This window comes from Panthera onca, chromosome C2, assembly GCF_046562875.1.
Source record: "Panthera onca isolate mPanOnc1 chromosome C2, mPanOnc1 haplotype 2, whole genome shotgun sequence".
NCBI lineage: Eukaryota > Metazoa > Chordata > Mammalia > Carnivora > Felidae > Panthera > Panthera onca.
The window spans coordinates 136,820,148-136,842,337 of NC_138347.1; the positions used below are offsets into that span (position 1 = coordinate 136,820,148).

The window sequence follows — 22,190 nt, forward strand, 5'->3', positions numbered from 1 at the left end:
TTAGCAGAACTAAAACCCTGATTGCTGGTTGAGGGCTTCATCCAAATGTGGCAAGCCAAGCTCACCTGACTCAAAATTGAGAGCAGCTTTTTGAGATAGAGCCTTCAGAATCGAGGCAACTCATAACTAGGCAGAGCTACTGGTGAATCGGATTAGGGTTCTTAATCAGACCTAAAAGAGGAAAGCGGTAGATGTTTGAAGGGTAAAGTCTGTGTAACCAGGAAGAAAACAGGAGATGTGACCTGCCAGAATTTGGGATGATAATTAGGTAGCCCAGTAAGAGAACAGGTTCTTACGGGATGATGGTGATGGTACTTGTTTATAATCCCAAATTGTTCCAGAAAAGTGTTTGTGGCAGTCTAGAGAATATTGGTATAAGCTAAGATTCTTTATAAACTTACTGGCTGGCCATCATTATTAACTTAGATTTTCTTAAACAATAGAAGTATTAATGATTATCAAATAAAGTATAACTTTTCTGGTATTATTAACTGAAAATATATAAAGGATTAAATATAGCTCTAGTAAATTAAGTTTTAATTATATGTGTGTAACTCCACTGACCTAAGGACTGACCAGTCCATAGTATTTGGTAGGTACTCAGTAAACATTTGAAAAGAATGAACATACTGCTGTGTGATTCTTTGGGTTAACCTAGCTGGAAAAAAAAAAATATTTTAAGTAAGTAGGTGAAAGTAATTCTAATATGAATATTCTAATTGTGTGTATTTTGACAATTTGTCTCTCAGCTAAAAAGTTGCCAAAGAATGAACCACAGAATCCAGGAGCAAATTCTGCCAGAGGAAGAGGAGTAGACCTTACTGAACCCACGCAGCCAACCAGGAGTCAGTGTTGTAGTAACTAAACCTCCAGTTTGAACTTGCTGGAATACTCTTCTGCTTCCTCAATGTTAATGACAGTGGAATTGGAGCATTTAACCAGCCCAGTATGACTTCCAAAAAGAAGAGACTTATGATAGAGTCAAGTTTCTAATACAGAATTATTTTAAGTGTTTTGAACTTAATTTTTAATAACATGCATGTGACCCTCTGACTAATGTTTCAGAAGTAGAAAGGGGGGATGAGAGCTGTGTGTGTGTGCTTGTTTCCTTGGACGGTTAGGGGGAATCATTTCTCATCACCAGGGATAGAGACAAATGATGATGGAAACCCACAGTTAACCAGCCACTTCTATGAAAAAGATTTGGAACTTATTAATTTGGGCTTTTCAGAAAACATTGTTTTTTTTAGAAGGAGATTCTAAGGATATTTATGCTTAGCTATGGTATTCAGGCAACTGGTAATTTCTCTTAGTATGCATACTTAAAATGTACATTCCATGTTTTAACAAATTAACCACAAGAAAACAGTGCCACATCTTTAGTGAAAGGGTGGAAAAAATGAACATTAGTGGCATCTAAATTACAGCTGTCCTGGTATTTTTAGTGGGGTAAAAAAAAGTCAAATATAATCTCTTGTTTTAGGAATATGAAAACTGATCTTAATGGATAGTGTTCCCTTCAAACATGTGAGCTCTTCAACAGAAATGAAACAAACCAGGTGTCTGTGATTTCTGTTCAATCACTGCTGGCCATTACATAGGTTTTGTTGTTTGGGGGCAGGGAGGGGGCTTTCGTTCCCTTTGGACGTAATACAGTCAATGCACTAACAATTATGTACATTCAAACTTGATTATTTTAAATTTGATCCTCAGCTGTACTGTAAATAGGGTACTGCACTGTAGTCTCCATATATGTTTATTACTTTTTCTGTAATATTTAAGAGTTGCTTAAAAGTATACAAAATGTACAGTTACTAAAACAGCTAATTTTACCTTTTCTCTCCCTTTGAAAGGAAGGGGCTCCAGTTGTTCCTACATGGCTAGAACCATAATATACAACGTACCAGTAATTTGTAACATAAATATTGCCGTATGTTAGTAACAATCTTGCAGCCTTGTTTTCCAAAGTTCATTTTATTTTGATCAGTTCAGTATATTGCACTAATTGTTTTAGGTATTTTCATTATATGAAATCTACCATGTGTCAGAGATGATTTAATCTATTTAAGTGTTGAACTGCTAGCAGAACTTGTACATCTACAGTAATTCAGAATTAGTAAGGAAGACAGTTCACCAGTGTTTAGTTTTCTATTGAGGTGCTCAGGTTGGAATAAAGTGGTATAAAAAGCAAGCACTGGTTTTTCTCTTTTTTTGACACGGAACAGTGAACATGTATAAATGGTACGATGGAACCTAAAACATGCTTTTATAGTTTCTTTAATACATTTGTAAAAATGATTTGCATGGTATTGATGTATGATCCTAATATCTGGGTCTTTGAAGAATTGTCTGTACGTTTTTATATTCTGGGTAATCGGAACTTTAACTGTTATGTCAAAAACTGATCCTCACTTCCACTGAGAAGTATTACCATGACTGTAATGTTGTCTCTGGAGCCAGCCACTAAAGCAGCGTTCACAAGTTCATGGCTAATATACTTGGCTGCACCTTCATAGAAATTTTTAGTGCATGATTCTTTTTCTTTTTCACTTGAATCTTTTGGCCCATCATTTGCACTGGTTGGTCCTTTGGTTTCTTTCTCACTGCAAAGATCGTGATTAGTCATTTCTGATGGAAATGTTTGTGTGTTTTGAGAATTAGAACATTTTGAATCAGATACATTTTCTTTTGAATTTGTAGTTGACACACATTTTGTAGATTCAGGTTTATACTGAAATAGTATATGGATATTACTTTCTGATTTAGTATTACTTGGTTCGTTGGTTGGGAAAAGCAGAGGCTCTTTGGATGGTAAAGATTTGTTTTGCTTGACAAAACAGGTTTCTTTATACACTTGAAACATTGTCATTGCCAGTGCAGTGACTTCCTTTGTATCCAGAACTTCCCAGAGTCCATGAGTAGCTAAAATAAGGAATTGGCATAAGTCATCTATAGGGACAGAGATAGTATGAGGTGCTGGAATAATGGATTTCTTCAGTTTGAGATTTCCATGAAACCCAAGTCCTCGTGTGGTTTTTATTTGCCCTTCTAGGAGCCCATGTGGTTCATTTGAACTAATCATCGCTCCATTCTGAAGTAACCTCCTTCTTTCGGTTATGTTCCGCGTAGTGTGTTCTTTGGTTATGCAAAAGCCTTTTCCATTTCTGCATAAGACTGCTTGTACATTACCTAGAAGATTATTTGAAAAATTAATCCTAAACTAATTGTATCAAAGTATGCTGTTGACTTTATTAATTCTGTGTTTCAGTGCATAAACAGAAAGCAAGAAATTTAAAAATGTTTTTTACATGTGTGAAGTAATGATATGACTGAACGATTTATGGCCATTAAGATCTGAAACTGGAAGGCCAGTTTATCCCTCATTTTTAAGCAACCTAGTGTTTAAAATACTGCACTTAATACTAAAATAACTAAAGCTACAGACAATAAAAATAACCATCAAGTTTTTTATTCAGCTTCTGAATATTTATTTTGAAGAGCCAACAGTTGAAATTTTTTATAACCGACATATATTCCACAGAGCAGACATTTTTTACATGTTCAGATAAATGCCTTCTTAATTAAAAACAGGCATTTTTTTTGTTGTTTTTGGGTTGTTTTTTTTTTAAGAGTGGAGTTTGATCTTGAACATATTGTAGGTTTGGGTGACGTAAACAGAATACCACTGTTAATGTTGATATTACTAGTTACATGTTGTGTAGTTAAAAAGAAATTTAAGTCCATTAGCCCTAGTAAAGCAAAAATAATATGTATTGTTAATGTATTATATTGATAATAGTCAACGTTAAATTAAACTCTTCGATTGAAAACTGACATCTTAAAAGTAGATCATAGTTTGTTCGTGGTTCAGATGAACCTGTGATGTGTGCTTCATTGAAATCTTAAAATCTAAACAATGCTCTGAACAGATTAAGGGAGGGTTGTATTACCAAAACTTTCTTTGGTTTATTAAAAAGATACACAAAGTTTGTTTTAATTTCTTAGAAAAATTATTTTCCCAAATTTTTAGGAATAGGATTATATATTCTAACATAGGCAATAGTTTTTCTTGATACGGAATCATTTATCATTTATGAAAGGTTATGCTAATCTGAGATGGGGTTAATGTTTGGATTTTTTTTTTTTTTTAATCTTTATTTTTGAAGGAGAGAGAGACAGAGTGTGAGTGGGGAGGGGCAGAGAGAGGGAGACACAGAATCTGAAGCGGGCTCCAGGCTCTGAGCTGTCAGCACCGAGCCCAACGTGGGGCTTAAACTCAAACCAGGAGATCATGACCTGAGCCGAAGTCAGATGCTCAACTGACTGAGCCACCCAGGCGGCCCAATGATGTTTGAATATTATAGTACCTTTGAGAATTAAAATTCCTGAGATCATGCAGAATTTACATTAGAATATTCTGGTTTCAAGCATAACGCTATACCTGAAATCTGAATTTTGCTGCTACAGGGGTTCAATTCTAACCTCCCCATCTCGGGTTTTGAGGCAAAGAAATTGAGATTTCAGAAGACTAAAGTCTATACGACTAGTATGGTTGGACAGAAAGAGCCTAAGTTGGTGATGAAGCATTAGTGTCAGTGATAGGCTGAGCCCTATTGGCTCATTTGTGTAATGGGAATTCTAAAGATGAAGTATGTGGAAAATGTTTTTAAAACCAGAGAATAGTAAGTGACAAAAACTACATTACCTCTTTTACATCTCTGTGGTTTGGTTATTAATACTTTGCATTGACTTGTCTTTTTTGCTAGTCATTCTAAACACTACAGAAGGTGAATCAGTAAAATAATCCTTGGCTTTTGCTAAATTGTAAATTATTTCTGTACCAGCAAAGCATGGAATAATAGTGAACATGTCACCTGGGTAAACTGAATTGTTGTATTCAGAAGACAGGATTCAATACCTCTTTTAAATTAGAAAATTTCTTTATGTGTGTACATATACATGTAAATCGCTCTGAAAACACAGGGGACATCATTTGGCTCAGAATGGTCAAATCCACTGACTTCCTAAATGATAATTTGCATGTGGCAGGCCAAAGCCCTTTTAGCAACAAGAAAAAATACTTTTCTCTGTTGCACGATTTGAAAAGAACTTAATACAGTAATTATGTTGCTACAACGGAAAGGTGGTAAACTGGTATTTTTATTTAAGTTGCCTTTGCAGAGGTTGGTAAGCACAGCCTTAAACTATTTGCCTTCCCCCACCCCCACCCCCAGTTGCTGTGTTTATTTTACTATTGTGAACATCCCTCTGGGTCAACATAATAGAACTTTCTAGAAGAAGGGATATTAAGTTCTGGCTGCACTTTTTGCTCTACAATTTACTTGCTGTCTGACTTTGAGTTAGCTGATAGTTTGCTCACCCTGATAAAAAGGGAAATAGTGCCTTCTGAATAACTTGTATCCTTACCTATGTGAATGGTTCATGAAGGAAAAAGTGAAGGGAGGGGGTACCCACTGTATCTCAGCTATTCATACATTACCCAGGAAGTAGAGGATACATAAGATTCAGGCCCTAGAAGAGTACCGTTGGAGGAAATAAGAAAAATTACATGTGCAGAGTTCATTTATATCCTTTGCATAGGTTGCGTGTGCTGTCAGCTGTAAATGAGGTTGTTATAAGCAGTTTGGCTACATTAAGCTGAAAGCTAGGATAGACTAGTGAACAAAAAGGCCCCAGGAAGATGGGAAATTAGAAGATTTAAATAATACTGTATTGGGGCGCCTGGGTGGCTCAGCCGGTTAAGCGTCCGACTTCGGCTCAGGTCATTATCTTGCGGTTTGTGAGTTTGAGCCCCGCGTTGGGCTCTGTGCTGACAGCTCAGAGCCTGGAGCTTGCTTCCGATTCTGTGTCTCCCTCTCTCTCTGCCCCTTCCCTGTTCACGCTCTGTCTCAATAATAAATAAACGTTAAAAAAAATTTTTTTAATAATACTGTATGTCCAAGTGTGTGGAGAACTGAAAGGAACAGATTATGACACTTTAAAAGGGAGGACAGATTGGCTTTAAAGAAAGGTTCTTGGAACATCTATTTGGAGGGAATGAGAATAACTAGGCAGTGGACTGATTTGAAAACCCACAAAAGTTTCTGTGAATCTGGGCATAAATAATTCAAATTCCTAGACAAAGTTACTAACTTCAGTAGTTTGGAGAGATTGTGCTGTTCAGAAAATGTTATCAGAAAAAAAGTGGAACAACAACAACAACAAAAAATGCAATCTGATTTAGAAAAAAAAAGTGGAACAGGGTTACTGGAAGAGGACATTAATTATATGGGGATTAGAAAAAGTGCTTTGAGATGATACTCAAGCTTTTTCAAGATGGCATGTATATAGTCAGGCAAAGTGTTCCCTTATGCAGGGAGCAATGGTGTAGCTGCCTCCTGCAATTGCTGGGTTATCTCCAACTTACGAAAATGAAGAGTATCCCTGTAAACATCAGAGTGACCTTAGAATCCCAAACAGGGAATTCTAGATGTGAATGAGCAAGATCAAGATACTTTTTCAGATAAAGCCACTTACTATTGAAGATAACAGGAAAGTTTTAGAACTGGAGGGAAAAGGAGAAATTGTATATGGTGGAAGGAAAGGAAACATACTTAGGATGCAGGAGTGCCCAGGAAACAAATGTTACCTTGGTTTGGAAGAAACAGAACACTTGGGAATCTGACACACTTGGGCTTTAATAAATTCCAACTTTGTGTTTGATCTTCATTTAGCCACTTTATTTCCCTTAGTTACAGTTTTCCACCTGCAGTGTTATTTTTTGTCAAGGTTATTGTGGAGATTTAAGAAAGTAATTCAATAAGTAGAAACTTGATAAAGGTGGTTTTCCTTTGTGTTCCAAGAAAGGGAAACCAGAAGAGAGGCTATCCACAAAAGATAAAGACAAAACTATAAATGTTTCATTTCAGATCCATTTATAAAAAACTTTCAAGAAAATTTGGGATGCCTAGGTGGCTCAATCGGTTAAGTGTCCCACTCTTGGTTTAGGCTCGGGTCATGATTTCACATGATCTTCCCTGCTCTCTCTCAAGTTTATTTTGAGAGAGAGGTAGAGCGGGTGGAGGAGGGGCAGAGAGGCAGAGCAAGAAAGAATCCCAAACCGGCTGTGCACTGCCAGCACAGAGCCCAACGTGGGCTTAAACCCACGAAGGGTGAGATCATGACCTGAGCCAAAATCAAGAATCAGGCACTTAACCAAATGAGCCACTCATGTGCCCCTGGGGGGAAAAAAAAAGTTTTAAGAAAATTCTTATGAAGTAGATTTATAGGCTTAAGGAAGTAAAGAGCGATAACTTGGAGCTTGGGAAATGAATTATTGGAGAAAATTAGTGGAGAAAGAAGCAATTGAAAAGGAGCATGAACAAATGTGAAATTGAAACATGAGTGAGGTATACCTAAAGTGGAATCATAACAGAAATGCATGTAAATGAGGTCAGGGAAACAACCTATATCCAGTTTGTCTACAGGACTTTCATTTTGCAGAAAAGGCTGAATTTGTATGCGTGGACACTAGGTTTACATCTTCCTACTGACAATTAGCATGAGAGTCTTGCTGATGTGGAGCTAGTTTTCATTGGTTATTCAAAAGATCCCTTTGTTCGTTTTGTAGGATGTATGAGCATGAAACTCATGTTCACCGTTGTACATCTGGAGCCTAACAACACTTTACACGTCAGCCTCAACTATCTGTCAAGTATTTGTTGAATCTATTTTCAGAATCAGGTTTGTATCACCACCAACATACCCCAAGAAAGGGAGAGGGAGGAAGAGGCACGTAAAAGGTCAGTGTTATTTAAGAATATGGTTTCTTCCCTGCGTAAAATAAGGTGATTCTGAAATTGAATTAGGTTTTACAGAAAAAGGATAGGGCTGGAAATAATTACCAGAAACTACTTTTGTTTCCTAAGTGACCCAGTTTTCTGTCCCATGAGCTCATTGTAGATCCAGAGACCAATCATAGCTTTACCAAATACTTTCCTATTATTCACAATTCCTTAATTGTTGGACACCTCAAGCCCCAATCCTTTTCTTCTCAAGGTTACCAAGTGATTCCTTTAATCCTCACAGCCTCTTGAGGTAAGCGTAATCACATATTAATACGTAAGAAGAATGAACCTCACCAGTTATATTAAGGTTGCATCACTAGTACAAAAGTAGTTTCTGGGGCCTCATTAAAAGGAATTTTAAGAACAAATATTTATAATCTAGACATAAAGATATTGGAATCGATACACTAAGTCACTACTTTACCAATGCCCATTTACCATTCCAGAAATCCTAGGGCCCTTAAGTATAGTCTTGAGAAATATACTCTGCCTGTGCTCTATAAATGGAACAACAAACCCTAGATGACAGTGCAACTATTTATAATACAATTTACTATTTTAAGCCTACTCTTTTTAAAAAAAAATTTTTTTTAATGTTTATTTTTGAGACAGAGAGAGACAGAGCATGAACGGGGGAGGGGCAGAGAGAGAGGGAGACACAGAATCGGAAGCAGGCTCCAGGCTCTGAGCCATCAGCCCAGAGCCCGACGCGGGGCTCGAACTCACGGACCGTGAGATCGTGACCTGAGCTGAAGTCGGACGCTTAACCGACTGAGCCACCCAGGCGCCCCTTTAAGCCTACTCTTAAGACCTACTGCTCAGGAAAAAAAGATCCAAATATTACTGTTCATTGACAATGCAGCTGATCAAGTCACCCAAGAGCTCTGGTGATGTGCAAAAAGAGTAATGTTGTCTTCATGCCTGCTAACACAACATCCATTCTGCAGCCCATGGATCAAGGAGTCATTTTGACTTTCAAGTTGTAACTTCAGAAAGAGTTTTATGAAGTTATGGCCAGCATAGATAATTATTCCTCTGATAGATCTGGGCAAAGAAAATTGAAATCTTCTGAACATTCATGATTCATGGGAAGAGGTCAACATATCGACATCAACAGGAGTTTAGAAGCAGATTCCAGCACTCATGGATGACTTTGAGGGGTTCAAGACCAGTGGAGGAAGTCAGTGTAGATGTGGTGGAAATTCAAGAGAACTAGAATGACAAGTGGAGCCTGAAGCTGTGACTGAATGGCTGCAATCTCATGATAAAACCAACGGATGAGGACTTGCTTCTTAGGGATGAGCAAAGAAAGTGGTTTCCTGAAATGGAATCTATTCCTGGTAAAGAAGATACCGTGCAGATCATTGAAATGACAACAAAGAATTTAGAATATCACAGGCACTCAAGTTGATAAAGCAGCAGAAGGGTTTGAGACGATTGACTTCAATTTTGCAAGAAGTTCTTCTGTTAGTAAAATACTATCAAACAGCATTACAAACTACAGAGAAATAGTTCATGAAAGGAAGAGTCAATCGATGTGGCAAACTTTATTGTTGTCTTATTTTAAGAAATTGTCACAGTCTCCGCAGCCTTTAGCGACCACCACCCTGATCAGCCTTCAACAAGGAGGCAACACTCACCACCAGCAAAAAGATTACATTATTAAAACCTCAGATGATACTATTTTTTAGCAACGAAGTATTTTTAATTAAGATATGCACTGTGGCTTTTTAGCCATAACACTATTAGTAGACTACAGTATAGTGTGATCATCACATATGGACACTGGGAAACAAACAAAAATTCTTTTCTCTCTCTTTGTCACAATATTTTCTTTATTGTGGTGGTCTGGAACCAAACCCAAAATACCTCCTAGATATGCTTGTATAAAAATAGACAAGTTTAAAAAATAGATATTTTATACATATAAACAAATTCATATATATGTCATATATATATATATATATCATATATATGTCATATATATACCATATATATACCATATATATACCATATATATATCACATATATACCATATATATCATATATCATATCATATATATATATATCATATATATCACATATATATATCATATACATAGGGAATAAGATTCTTACACCTTATATATGATATATATATATATATAGTCTGGGAAGGAAGAAATAAAAGTATGCTGTTGTAAGAATCTTATTCCATATGTAAAATGATGTAATATTTGAAGGTAGACTGTGAGAAACTAAAGATGTATACTGTAAACTTCTTAAAAAAAATTTTTTTTTTAACGTTTATTTATTTTTGAGACAGAGAGAGACAGAGCATGAACAGGGGAGGGGCAAAGAGAGGGAGACACAGAATCTGAAACGGGCTCCAGGCTCTGAGCTGTCAGCACAGAGCCCGACGCGGGGCTTGAACTCACGGACAATGAGATCATGACCTGAGCCGAAGTCGGACGCTTAACCGACTGAGCCACCCAGGCGCCCCATGTATACTGTAAACTTCTAAAATAACAAAGAGTTATAGCTAACTACCCAACAAAGAAGATAGATAGGAATAAAGAAATCAATTCAAAGGAAAGTAGTAAAAGAGATAACAGTATACAACTGTATATCCACACAGAAAGGAGGGAAGTTGGACCCCTCATCATGATCAAAATGGATCATAGACGTGAATGTAAGAGATAAAACTATAAATCTCTTAGAACAAAACACTGGTGTATGTTCCTGCAGCCTTGAATTAGGCAATGGTCTCAGATTTGACACCAAAAGTACAAGCATCAAAACAACAAAGTTGATAAATTGGATTTTATCAAAATTCAGGTGTTTTTGCTTCAGAACACAAGAAAGAGAAGAAACCCATGTAATTAAAATATTTCCTGATCATATTATCTGATTCTGTGTACAGAATACTAAAAAACCTTGCAACTCGATAGACAAGTAACCCAATTAAAAAAAAATGGACAAAAGATTTGAGTAGACATTTCTCAGAGGAAGATAGTGAAATGATTAATAATCACATAAAGAGGTAGTCAATAGTCAACATAGTCAACAAAGAAAAGTGCAAATCAGTACCACTTCATGCCCACTAAGATGGCTAGAATCAGAAAGACAGCACTGGGAAAATGTGTAAATATTAGAGCCCTCAGACATCCATGGCAGGATAGTGAAATGGTGTGGCCACTCTGGAAAATGGTGTGGCAGTTCCTCTAATGGTTAACTGTCGACTTATCTTACAACCCAGCAATTCCACTCCTGGGTATGTACCCAAGCAAGTGAAAACATGTCCACACACAAACTTATCCACAAGGTTCATGCCCACATTATTCATAACGGCCAAAAATTGGAAACAATGCAAATGTTTTTCAACTGATAAATGGATAAACAACATGTGGCACAACTGTACGGTGAAATATTATGCAGCAACCGAAAGGAAAGAAGTGCCGATGCAGGTTACAACATGGGTGAACCTTCAACACATGCAAAGTGAAAGTAGGTAGTCACAAAAGAACACAAGTCATATGATTACGTTTCTATGAAGTACCCATAAGAGGGAACTGTATGGAGACAGAATGTAGATCAGTGGCTTTTTGGACCTGGAGAAATGTCAGGTTAGGGAGCTGATTGCTAAAGCATACTGAGCTTCTTTGTAAGAAGACAAAAATTTTCAAAAATTGAATATGGTGATGGGTTGCACATATCTGTAAATGTAATGTACTAAAAACCACAGAACTGTACACGGGTGAATTGTATGCTTTGTGAATTACATCTCAATAAAGCTATTAAAAATAAAAGCACTGGGGAAAATTAAGGGCTCATTCTGTTTATAAGGAACTAGTGTGGTTAATTAGAAATGTAAAACTTGTGGTTTATTTGATGTTAGGGAAAATGTGTAATTATGTATTCTGTGTAAATACATTTGTTAGTGTTTTAATTCTGTGAGGACTAATTGAAGTAAAATACGAGAGCACCAAGAGAAATTATAAAATGCACTCTAAATGAGATGTGCTAAGAATAAAAACTCAAGAATGTTGGTTTGGAAGTGTCTGTTTCCACATGCACACATTCAACATTTATTCAGTGGCTTCATTATTGCACTCATGTTTCATTATAAAGCAAGTTTTTTTTTTTCTTTTGTTTAATTTCAGAGTTGTGATGGCACTGGTATTTTACAAACTTCAAATAAGAAAAAAAAATGCGCTTGCTATAATTAGAGGTCTTGTATCATAAAATACAAAACATGCTCTTGGTGAATTTCTGTGAACATTTTTTTGTAACCCATTTAAATTGCTTTCTTCCAGGAGCACTCTTTTGTCATTAATCACAACCTCCTTTTCACAAGCTGGATTTTTTCCCCTACCTATTTGTTTTTATTAAAATGAAGGATGCCTAAATGAAAACAGTTTAACATAATTATGTAGCCTGGAGATTAGGTCCAACAAAAGTCTGACCTGGAGATTAGAACCAGCCAAACGGCAGTGATTCTGGAAGTAGTAAATCATAGTAAATTAGACATTTAATGATAGTGTCTAGTTATTCACTATCTCATAATTCTTCCTTTAATTTTACAAGAACCTTAATGTGTAATGACATTTTCTAATGGAGGTCCCAAGTCCAAGAATATGGGTCAGTTCCCAGATTGATCTGAAATCTGAAAACTGTGTATGAAGTAGACCTGCTCTGAAGCCATCTGGAACCTCAGCATAAAGCCTGAGAAATGATGAAAATTCTGAGGGAACTAACTGGCATTGCACTTGGCATTGTTTAATGGGAGTTACTCATCTTGGGCTCAGAACCAGAGCTAGAGCAGAAACAGGCTGACTTCCAGGGACCTTGACATTATAGTGGTCTTCGTGATTGTCTGGTTTTTGTTCAGAGCCATGTCGATCACAATGTCCCACTCTCTGAGGGCCAGCCTCCTCAAGCTTTGGAAGCAATCGCCTTTAGATGCAGTATGACATAGCAGGGTTAATTTCCAGCTCCAATTCCTGTTACCTCTGAGACCTTGAACAAATCATCTCACCTCTCCCAGTTTCTGTTTTCTCATCTAGAAAACTGGGGTAGGGGCACCTGGGTGGCTCAGTCGGTTAAGCATCCAACTTCAGCTCAGGTCATGATTTCATGGTTTATGAGTTTGAGCCCTGCATCAGGCTCTGTGCTGACAGCTCAGAGCCTGAAGCCTACTTCGGATTCTGTATCTCCCTCTCTCTGCCCCTCTCCCACTCGTGCTCTTTCTCTCTCTCAAAAATAAAATAAACATTTTAAAAAATAGAAAATTGAGGTAACAACAGATACTAGGGCAGGGGTATGGATAGTTTAAGGGTCCACACTTGCAGCAAGTAATAAGTCCCAGAGATCTAATGCACAATATAGGGAATATAGAGAACAATACTGTATGATAGTCGTCAAAGTTGCTAAGACTAGAACTTAATTGTTTCAACCACTAAAAAAGAAATGGTAATTATGTAACATGATAGAGGTGCTAATTGTCACCTGAACAGCAATCATATTATAATATATAAATGTATCATATTAACATACTTTAAACTTGCACAAGGTCATATGTCAAATACATTTAAAAAAATAATACTTAGAATATATCTTTAGATATCAGGGTTCTTGTAAAACTAAATGAGAAATTAGGCTATCTTTAATATTCAATAAGTGAATGCAATTATTAATAATAACTCTATCCAACTCTTAAAAAGTGAGAACAAACTGAGGGTTGATGGGGGGTGGGAGGGAGGGGAAAGTGGGTGATGGGCCTTGAGGAGGGCACCTGTTGGGATGAGCACTGGGTGTTGTATGGAAGCCAATTTGACAATAAATTTCATATTAAAAATAATAATAATAATAACTCTATCCAGGGGCACCTGACTGGCTCAGTTGGTAGCCCATGCGATTCTTGATCTCGGAGTCATGAGTTCGAGCCCTGCACTGAGGGTAGGGTTTACTTAAAAAAACAACAACAACAACAAATAACTCTGTTCATGAAAGGGGTAGTGGAAACCTAATTAAGCATCTCATGAAACTCAGCTTAACTTTTCTAAAACTGTTTAACCTATGTGCTTTCCATTTTGGCCAGCTCCTAAGCTAGAACTTTAACACTTAAAGTGAAAAGAATTGTTTCTTGAAATAAAATTCTCTTTTGGAGAAGAGAACATATGCCTATAAAATTGAGGCATAAAGTATTATTTCTCTAAAATCAAATTGATGCTAGTTGACCGATAAGCACACATGACCTATTGCAATTGTGTTATCAGAATAACCAGTTCAGACTGTAACAATCCTCAAAGAACTTTCCATTCTCCTGGAAAAGGGAAGTACGGGAAATGTTTTTTGTTTCATTCAGATCTAAGCAAATGTGCTTTTCCTTTATCAACAGCTGTATTGCTACCCCATTTAGGAAATTTAACATTTTGGTCACATCATTATGTATATGTTCCTCCAAAATTACAACTGTTTTTGTGCCTGCAATATGCATTTAATCTGTGGTTATTGATCTTTTCTTAAATTAGCCAATGGAATTTCTAGGCATTAATAAGTCACTACGTCATAGGTCACTAAGTATTTCTGGAAGCAAGAGAAGTTTTGCTGCCAGGAATAAAAAATAAATGTAAGGTATAGTGTGCACAACTCAATGTACATACCAGTGTTTGCAATATGCAATACTCCAGAAATTATCTGTGGCATCATCTGGGAAGGGAAACTCTCGGCCACACTAACACGCTTATGGATTCTCCTCTCAGCATAGGGATTTTTAATGTTGCCTTCCAGTATACAAGTAACTGCAGAACAGCCACTCCATCGAACCCTGGATACTTCTTTCCTTCCAAGACGTAAAAGCCTGTCCATTCTCCAAAATGCTTTTGCAAAGGCTTTGTGTATGTTCTCATACTCACATTTCAATGTTTTTGTCTTTTTCGTTATGGAGGTGAAAAGTTCTTCTATAGCTATGTATTCTTCTCTAAACACTGTGTGAAAGGATTCGATTATGTTTTGCTCTTCAGGGGTCATTTGGTAGGAAGGATCGAATCTGGAAAGTTGATGGAGAAGTAAAACTGGGAGTTCAACTGATGTCAGCTCTGCTGCTGAGACACCATGATGTCCATCAAACAAACCAAAGAAACACACATTGTGTTTATTGCCAAAATTGTTCACTACAGTGAATTTATCATTCATGTCAGCTCTCCATGTAGAATTTCTATCTTCACAAATGGCGACACCTTTAATCAATAGATGACAGATAGTTTGAGGATGTGTGGAACTCCTATGAATGCTGTCAACAATCTTATAGTATGCTGGTATTTGTTTCTTCCAAAGTAGCTCAAAAGCATTGTTAATGCTCTGTAGGATTTTTTCAGTGAATCTAGATGATGACAATAGTTTAGCGATTATGAGCTGTCTCTGAATGGCAATCACTGAGGGCCCTGGTTTCTTTCCACCCATCCACTGAAACCCCAGGGTGGCCCAAGCCACATGTTGCTTTTTATGGAGGAAAATTTCACGTACGTCAATTTCGTGCTTGCATGTGGAACAGGGAAATGTTATCATGTGATCACCGACCTGTTGCTTATCATACTCTTCAGAGTCTCTGGATGGTCTGCCCTTTTTCTTCCTCTTAAAATACCTTCTTCTCAATGAAAGTGGTATTTCCTGGTCTGAATTAAATGTCGACTTTCTCACATTCCATTCCCTTGATTTCCAAAACACTCTGCAAACAGGATAAAAGATATTTACGCGCTAGGAATGACACAGAAAGTCTTGTCAGGCAGACCTTTATCTTTGCGATTTGCTTTAGTTCCTCACAGTTTTGTGTGGGCCTACCGCTGAATATTCTGATGCATCTTTCTGTCATTCCCAAAAGACCACAAAAGTAGGACTCACAAAATTGGTGACTGAACTGTGTGTGCCTGAATAAAATTAGGCAAAGTCTCTACAAAGTCAACTAGAAATCTAAGAACAAATACTCTGAGAAATCAACACAAGATTGTATCCCAGCCATTTGAAGGTATATGCTGAGACCTAGGTATTTGATTTAAAATTGGGCATGATTATTTTTTTTTAAGTTGATTTATTTACTTTGAGAGAGAGAGCATGGGGGAGGGGCAGAGAGACAGGGAGAGAGAGAGAATCCAAGCAGGCTCCATGCTGTCAGCAGAGAGCCCGACTGGGGTCTCCATCTCACGAACCGTGAGATCATGACCTGAGCTGAAATCAAGAGTCAGACCTTAACTGGCTGAGCCACCCAGGTGCCACGAGCATGAATATTTTTGTACTCCATTTTATCTTGCTGAAAATATTGTTTTGTTCTACTTAAAGAATTTGCAACAAAATGCATAGGAGATGCCCAAACCAAGCAGACTAATAAAAAGAACTATAGGACAGAATTTTTTAGGACTACGTGGGAAAGGGGTGTAGGCTGAGGAAAGGAAAGAAAAGCTGTGGAGCTGAACGATAAATATCTGGACAGCAGGCATCCTTTCTTATACTACTTCCCAGAAGTATCTAGAACAGTACTCAGCACATAGGGCAATTTTTATCCACATAAGCACAATTCATGAAGCCCAGGGAAATGTTGGAGATCTGAAAAAACTGCTTTAGTTAAAGAATATTTTAAAACCTGAAAAATCAAAGTTAGTAGCTTTAAATGTTTATGACATGCGACATCCCGTTAACTTCAACTCAAGTCATATAATTGTATGTGATGTGAGTACGTTTAATATAGTAGATGCACCTACAATAATATGCATAGTAACAGGTATTCAAGAATGCTGACAGTTGTCAAAATAAGAAATGAGCCCATTTAGTACTAATGACAAAATAATAATATGTCCTACATAAAAACAATGCATAATCATTTTTAAGTTCATGACAGAAAGATACAAACTAGAAATGAAAGCGTGTTCTGCTTGTCTCCCCAGCCCCACCCCTAACTCCCAAATCCCAGGCTCAGTTAACCGCCTGTTATCTATCTTTCCAAATATGTGTGTATGTATGTGTGTGTGTATATCATTAAATATATAATGATATGATATATTAATGTTAACATTAATTACATAAATATATTTACATATATAATATAAATATGTCATCTTTTCTGAAATGTAAGTAGGGTCACATTTTGCATGCCATCCCAGAATCTGCCATTATCACTCAATACTAAGTCATGGCCTCATATTGAAAGTTGGAATATGGAGAGGCAAAACAATCTACTGTAAACAATGTAGACTCTGGATTAAAAGAAAATCTGTCTTGGGACGCCTGGGTGGCTCAGTCGGTTAAGCGTCCGACTTTGGCTCAGGTCATGATCTCACGGTCCGTGAGTTCGAGCCGCGCGTTGGGCTCTGTGCTGACAGCTCGAAGCCTGGAGCCTGCTTCAGGTTCTGTGTCTCCCTCTCTCTCTGACCCTCCCCCGTTCATGCTCTGTCTCTCTCTGTCTCAAAAATAAATAAACATTAAAAAAATTTTTTTTTTAAAAAAAGAAAATTTGTCTTCACTTACAAACTATATGGCCTTAGTCAAGTTATTGAGCTTCTCTGACCATCTGCTTTCTTTCTGTAAATGAACAGGATTATTTTTAGCATCAAATGAGATCAATGGAGAAGCAATTGGCAATAGGGGACACTCAGAAAGTGCCTGCTCCTTCTACCCTAAGCAAAAAGAACACTGAGAACCATACCAAATGACAACATATGACATAAAGACGTGAAATTGCAATGCTTAGGGGGAAATGTATTCTATATAAAACTAATTTAAGGGAAAAAATTAGTAACTCAATGGGAGAGGATTTTTTTTAAGTAATCTTTATACTCAATATGACACTTGAACTTACAACCTCGAGATGAACAGTCACATGATGTACTGACTGAGCCAAACAGGCACCCAGGGAGAAGATGTTGTTAATAGCAGAAACTGAATCTGAATGTTTCAGAATTCCTTGATGTGTATTTATTAATATGTTGTGGTAAGTCGTATATATCATTGCTTGGCTACAATTATGTTAGTTTAACAAATAATAATAAAAATAAACTGGACATACAAGATAGAACACAGTTTATGGGCACTTGGCTGGCTAAATTGGGGGAGTATTTGACTCTTGATCTTGGGGTCATGAGTTCAAGCCCCATGTTGGGTGTAGGGATTACTTAAATAAATAAAAACATTAAAAAAAATAGAGCCTAATTTTGAGAAATGTATGTAAATGAGAAATGAATGCATAAGTAAAATAATACGATAGCTCTAGAAAATAGGCAAATATCTTTAAGATTCTTCCCAGTAGAATTTTTATTCTATATGCTATGCAAAAATCTTATTTCTAGGAAGGAAAATTTTCTATGATAAATGATAAATAAGATGGTGTACTATGTGATAGGCAAGGGGTTTTAGTAACTTTCATATATGCTTTGCACATGGTAATATGAAAAATTAAAGAAACAAGCAGAGCTCTGAAAAGTTTGAAACGTTTTGCTGCTTTCCTTATTTGTATTTAATTCCCTGAAGGGCACAACTGTATAGTAAAATTTTATTTACAAATTTGCCCTTCATAAATGTTTCTAGAACTATTAGCATATTAGTAGACCCTCCTAGCTTTGCCTCAACAACAAATTTCTGTGTTTTTTTAACAAAAAAATTTAAAAATACACAAAAATAGAAGAGTATAATGAGCCCCCATATAAACATCACCAGCTTCAACCATTACCAACACTTTTTCATTCTTGTTTCATCTTTGTCTTCAACCATTTTATTTTTTAGTTTCATTTTATGTATTTGTATTGGAATATTTTACCTTTTTAATATTTATTTATTTGTTTATTATATATATATTTTTTTAAGTTTATTTTTATTTATTTTGACCGAAAGATAGAGAGCAAGTGGGGGAGGGGCAGAGAGAGAATCCCAAGCACAGAGAGAGAATCTGATAGCACAGAGCCAGATGCGGGGCTTGAACTCAAGAACTGTGAGATCATGACCTGAGCTGAAATCAAGGGTCAGATGCTTAACCGACTGAGCCACTCATGTGCCCCAGTGTCTATTTATTTTTAAGAGAGAGAGAGACAGAGCACAAGTGGGGGGAGGGTCAGAGAGAGAGGGAGACACAGAATCTGAAGCAGGCTCCAGGCTCTGAGCTGTCAGCACCGAGTCCAATGCAGGGCTCAAACCCATGCACCATGACATCTTGACCTGAGCCAAAGTCGGAAGCTTAACCAATGAGCCACCCAGGCACCCGTCTATTAGAATATTTTAGAGCAAATCCCAAAATTATATAAATTTCACTGGTAAATACTTTAATCTCATCAAAAAATTTGGTCAGCATCCAATCACTTCTTCAATACCTACAACAGGCCAACTAGTGTGCATGGTGCTGAAGATGCAGAGACAAAAAAAGCTTGAAGCTTCCAGGGGAGGAGTTCACAGTGCCACTCATACCTTCATACAAAGAATTAAACAGGTCAGATGAAGCCCAGGACAGTACCCAACCAGGGACCTAACCCCTCATCTGGCTAAGAATGGCATCATGACATTTGAGAAGCTGACCTAGAAAAACTCACAGGTGAGAGATATCAACAAGGTCCAAGGTCCAAGGCAAATCCAAGGGAATGACCAGTTAGCAGGAAGGAGGAAGAGGACCCACCAAAGGAAACAGGATGTAAAAGCAAAGAAGTAGGTGGAGAAAATGAGTACAAGAAAATGTTGGTTTGAGAGCATAATTCATTCCAGAAACATGCAGGTAATCCAAAGCACGTGTATATCAAAGCAAATTTCAAGAACCTTTGGCTCAGTTGTGATCATGTGACGTTCGGCGTCACGTCCCACTCATATTGCAAGACATCGTTCGTTTATCAAGTTAAAATTGGGTAGAAATGTTTGCTCCTCTTGTGGAACACTTGCAGAACAAGTCATTCACAATCCAAGGTTATACTGTACTGGCAAAGCTATTAAGCTCTTCTGGCCAAAATGTAGAGCCAAGATTTTTAATTGCTATTATTTGGTAATGTTCATGTAAAGGGTATAGTTTTTCTGAGGCTTAATGAACTGTTGGGACAATATATAAGGCACCCTATGACTGTGATTTGACAAAGAGTCAATCCTTTACACCAGAAGTTTATTTTTCTGTATATAGGCACTAGCCTGATACAGTTCTCTCTCACCTCTCACTTGGAGTCATTCTTAGAATGTAATGTGTCATTCAGTTTTCAACAAATACTTGAGTGTCTGAAATATGCTAAGTACTGTTTTATTTGCTGGAATACAGCAGTGAAGAAAACAGGCATGGTCTGTGATGAAGCTTATACTGACACAAAGGCAGACAATAAATAAAGGAAGCATGTAAACATATATTCCCAGATAGGGGTAAGTACTAACATGAAAAATACAGCAGAATAAGAGCATAGAGAGGGATTGAAGCCCTCCTTTGTAAAAGGTAGTCAGAATAATATATCATTTGCCCCTGTACATAGTCTAACAGGACGCCAAGATTTCATTTGATAACTAAGAGAGTGGAGGAAAAAGAATACTGCAGATAAAACTGTTCATTGACTTAGAGATGGCCAACAGACACATGAAAAGATGCTCAACATCACTCATCATGGAAATGCAAATCAAAACCACAGTGACATACCACCTCACACCTGTCAGAATGGCTAAAATCAACAGAACAAGAAACAAGTGTTGGTGAGGATGTGGAGAAATAGGAACTCTTGTGCACTGTTAGTGGGAATGCAAACTGGTGCGGCCTCGGTGGAAAACAGTGTGGAGCTTCCTCAAAAAATTAGAACTACCCTATGGTCCAGTAATCATACTACTGGGTATTTTACCCAAAGAATACAAAAACACTAATTCGAAGGGATACATGCACCCCTATGGTTTTTGCAGCATTATTTACAATAGCCAAATTATGAAAGCAGCCCAATACCCATCAATAGATGAGTGGATAAAGAAGAGGTGATATTATTCAGCCATAAAAAAAAAAAAAGAATGAAATCTTGCTATTTGCATCAACATCGATGGATCTAAAGGGTATTATGCTAAATCAAATAAGTCAGTCAGAGAAAGACAAATACCATATGATTTCACTCATGGAATTTAAGAAATGAAACAAATGAGAGGCACCTGGATGTCTCAGTCAGTTGAGCATCCGACTCTTGATCTCAACTTAGGTCTTGATTGCAGGGTCGTGAGTACAAGCTCCATGTTGGGCTATGCACTGGGTGTAAAGACTACTTTAAAAAAAAAAAGCTAACAAAGGAAAAAGACAAACCAAAAAACAGACTCTTAACTATAGAGAACAAACTGTTGGTTACTAAAGGGGAGGTGAGTGGAGGGATGGGTGAAACAGGTGAAGGGGATTAAGAGTACATTTATCTGAGTGTGGTTTTGATTTGTATTTCCCTGATGAGGAGCAACATTGGGCATCTTTTCATGTGCCTGTTGGCCATCTGCATGTCTTCTTTAGAGAAGTGTCTATTCATGTTTTCTGCCCATTTCTTCACTGGATTATTTGTTTTTTCAGGTGTGGAGTTTGGTGAGTTCTTTATAGATTTTGGATACTAGCCCTTTGTCTGATAGGTCATTTGCAAATATCTTCTCACATTCTGTTGGTTGCCTTTTAATTTTGTTGATTGTTTCCTTTGCAGTGCAGAAGCTTAGACAGATACCATATGTTTTCCCTCTTATGTGGATCCTGAGAAACTTAACAGAAGACCATGGTGGGGGGGGGGGGGGGGAAGGAAAAAAAAAAGGTTAGAGAGGGAGGGAGCCAAAACATAAGAGACTCTTAAAAACTGAGAACAAACTGAGGGTTGATGGGTGGTGGGAGGGTGGGGAGGGTGTGTGAGGAGTACTGAGGAGGGCACCTGTTGGGATGAGCACTGGGTGTTGTATGGAAACCAATTTGACAATAAATTTCATATTTAAAAAAAAGAGTACATTTATCATGATGAACACTGAGTAATATGTAGAATTATTGAATCACTATCTTGTACACCTAAAACGAATATCACACTGTACGTTAATTACACTGGAATTTTTTTTTTTTTCAACGTTTTTTTTTTTTTTATTTATTTTTGGGACAGAGAGAGACAGAGCATGAACGGGGGAGGGGCAGAGAGAGAGGGAGACACAGAATCGGAAGCAGGCTCCAGGCTCCGAGCCATCAGCCCAGAGCCTGACGCGGGGCTCGAACTCACGGACCGCGAGATCGTGACCTGGCTGAAGTCGGACGCTTAACCGACTGCGCCACCCAGGCGCCCCACACTGGAATTTTTAAAAAAATGTTAGTCGACTACATTTGTTGTCCACTAGAAATGAAAAAGATTTACCTGAAAGCACTATTGATTTCCATACTTA

At 37.4% G+C, this 22,190-nt stretch overlaps 2 protein-coding genes across 4 annotated transcripts in view; one reads left to right on the forward strand and one right to left on the reverse strand.

Moving 5' to 3' along the window:
- RAB5A (RAB5A, member RAS oncogene family) overlaps window positions 1-2,191 on the forward strand; it is a 29,879-nt gene extending 27,688 nt beyond the window's left edge. For both annotated transcript variants that reach the window (XM_060638577.3, XM_060638578.2), the window contains exon 6: window positions 750-2,191. In XM_060638577.3, coding sequence (XP_060494560.1) covers window positions 750-865 — 116 coding nt within the window. In that variant the 3' untranslated portion in view covers window positions 866-2,191. The remainder of the gene's footprint in view (window positions 1-749) is intronic.
- The window catches only part of PP2D1 (protein phosphatase 2C like domain containing 1), a 20,512-nt gene continuing 277 nt past the window's right edge, over window positions 1,956-22,190 (reverse strand). Inside the window, exons 1-4 of one of the 2 annotated variants that reach the window (XM_060638576.3) lie at window positions 22,163-22,190; window positions 17,346-17,399; window positions 14,492-15,555; window positions 1,956-3,189 (exon numbers count right to left, since the gene is read on the reverse strand). The exon at window positions 22,163-22,190 is cut by the window's right edge and continues 277 nt beyond it. In XM_060638576.3, coding sequence (XP_060494559.3) covers window positions 2,390-3,189; window positions 14,492-15,395 — 1,704 coding nt within the window. In that variant the 5' untranslated portion in view covers window positions 15,396-15,555; window positions 17,346-17,399; window positions 22,163-22,190 and the 3' untranslated portion in view covers window positions 1,956-2,389. The remainder of the gene's footprint in view (window positions 3,190-14,491; window positions 15,556-17,345; window positions 17,400-22,162) is intronic. The other variant, XM_060638575.3, reaches the window with a different exon arrangement.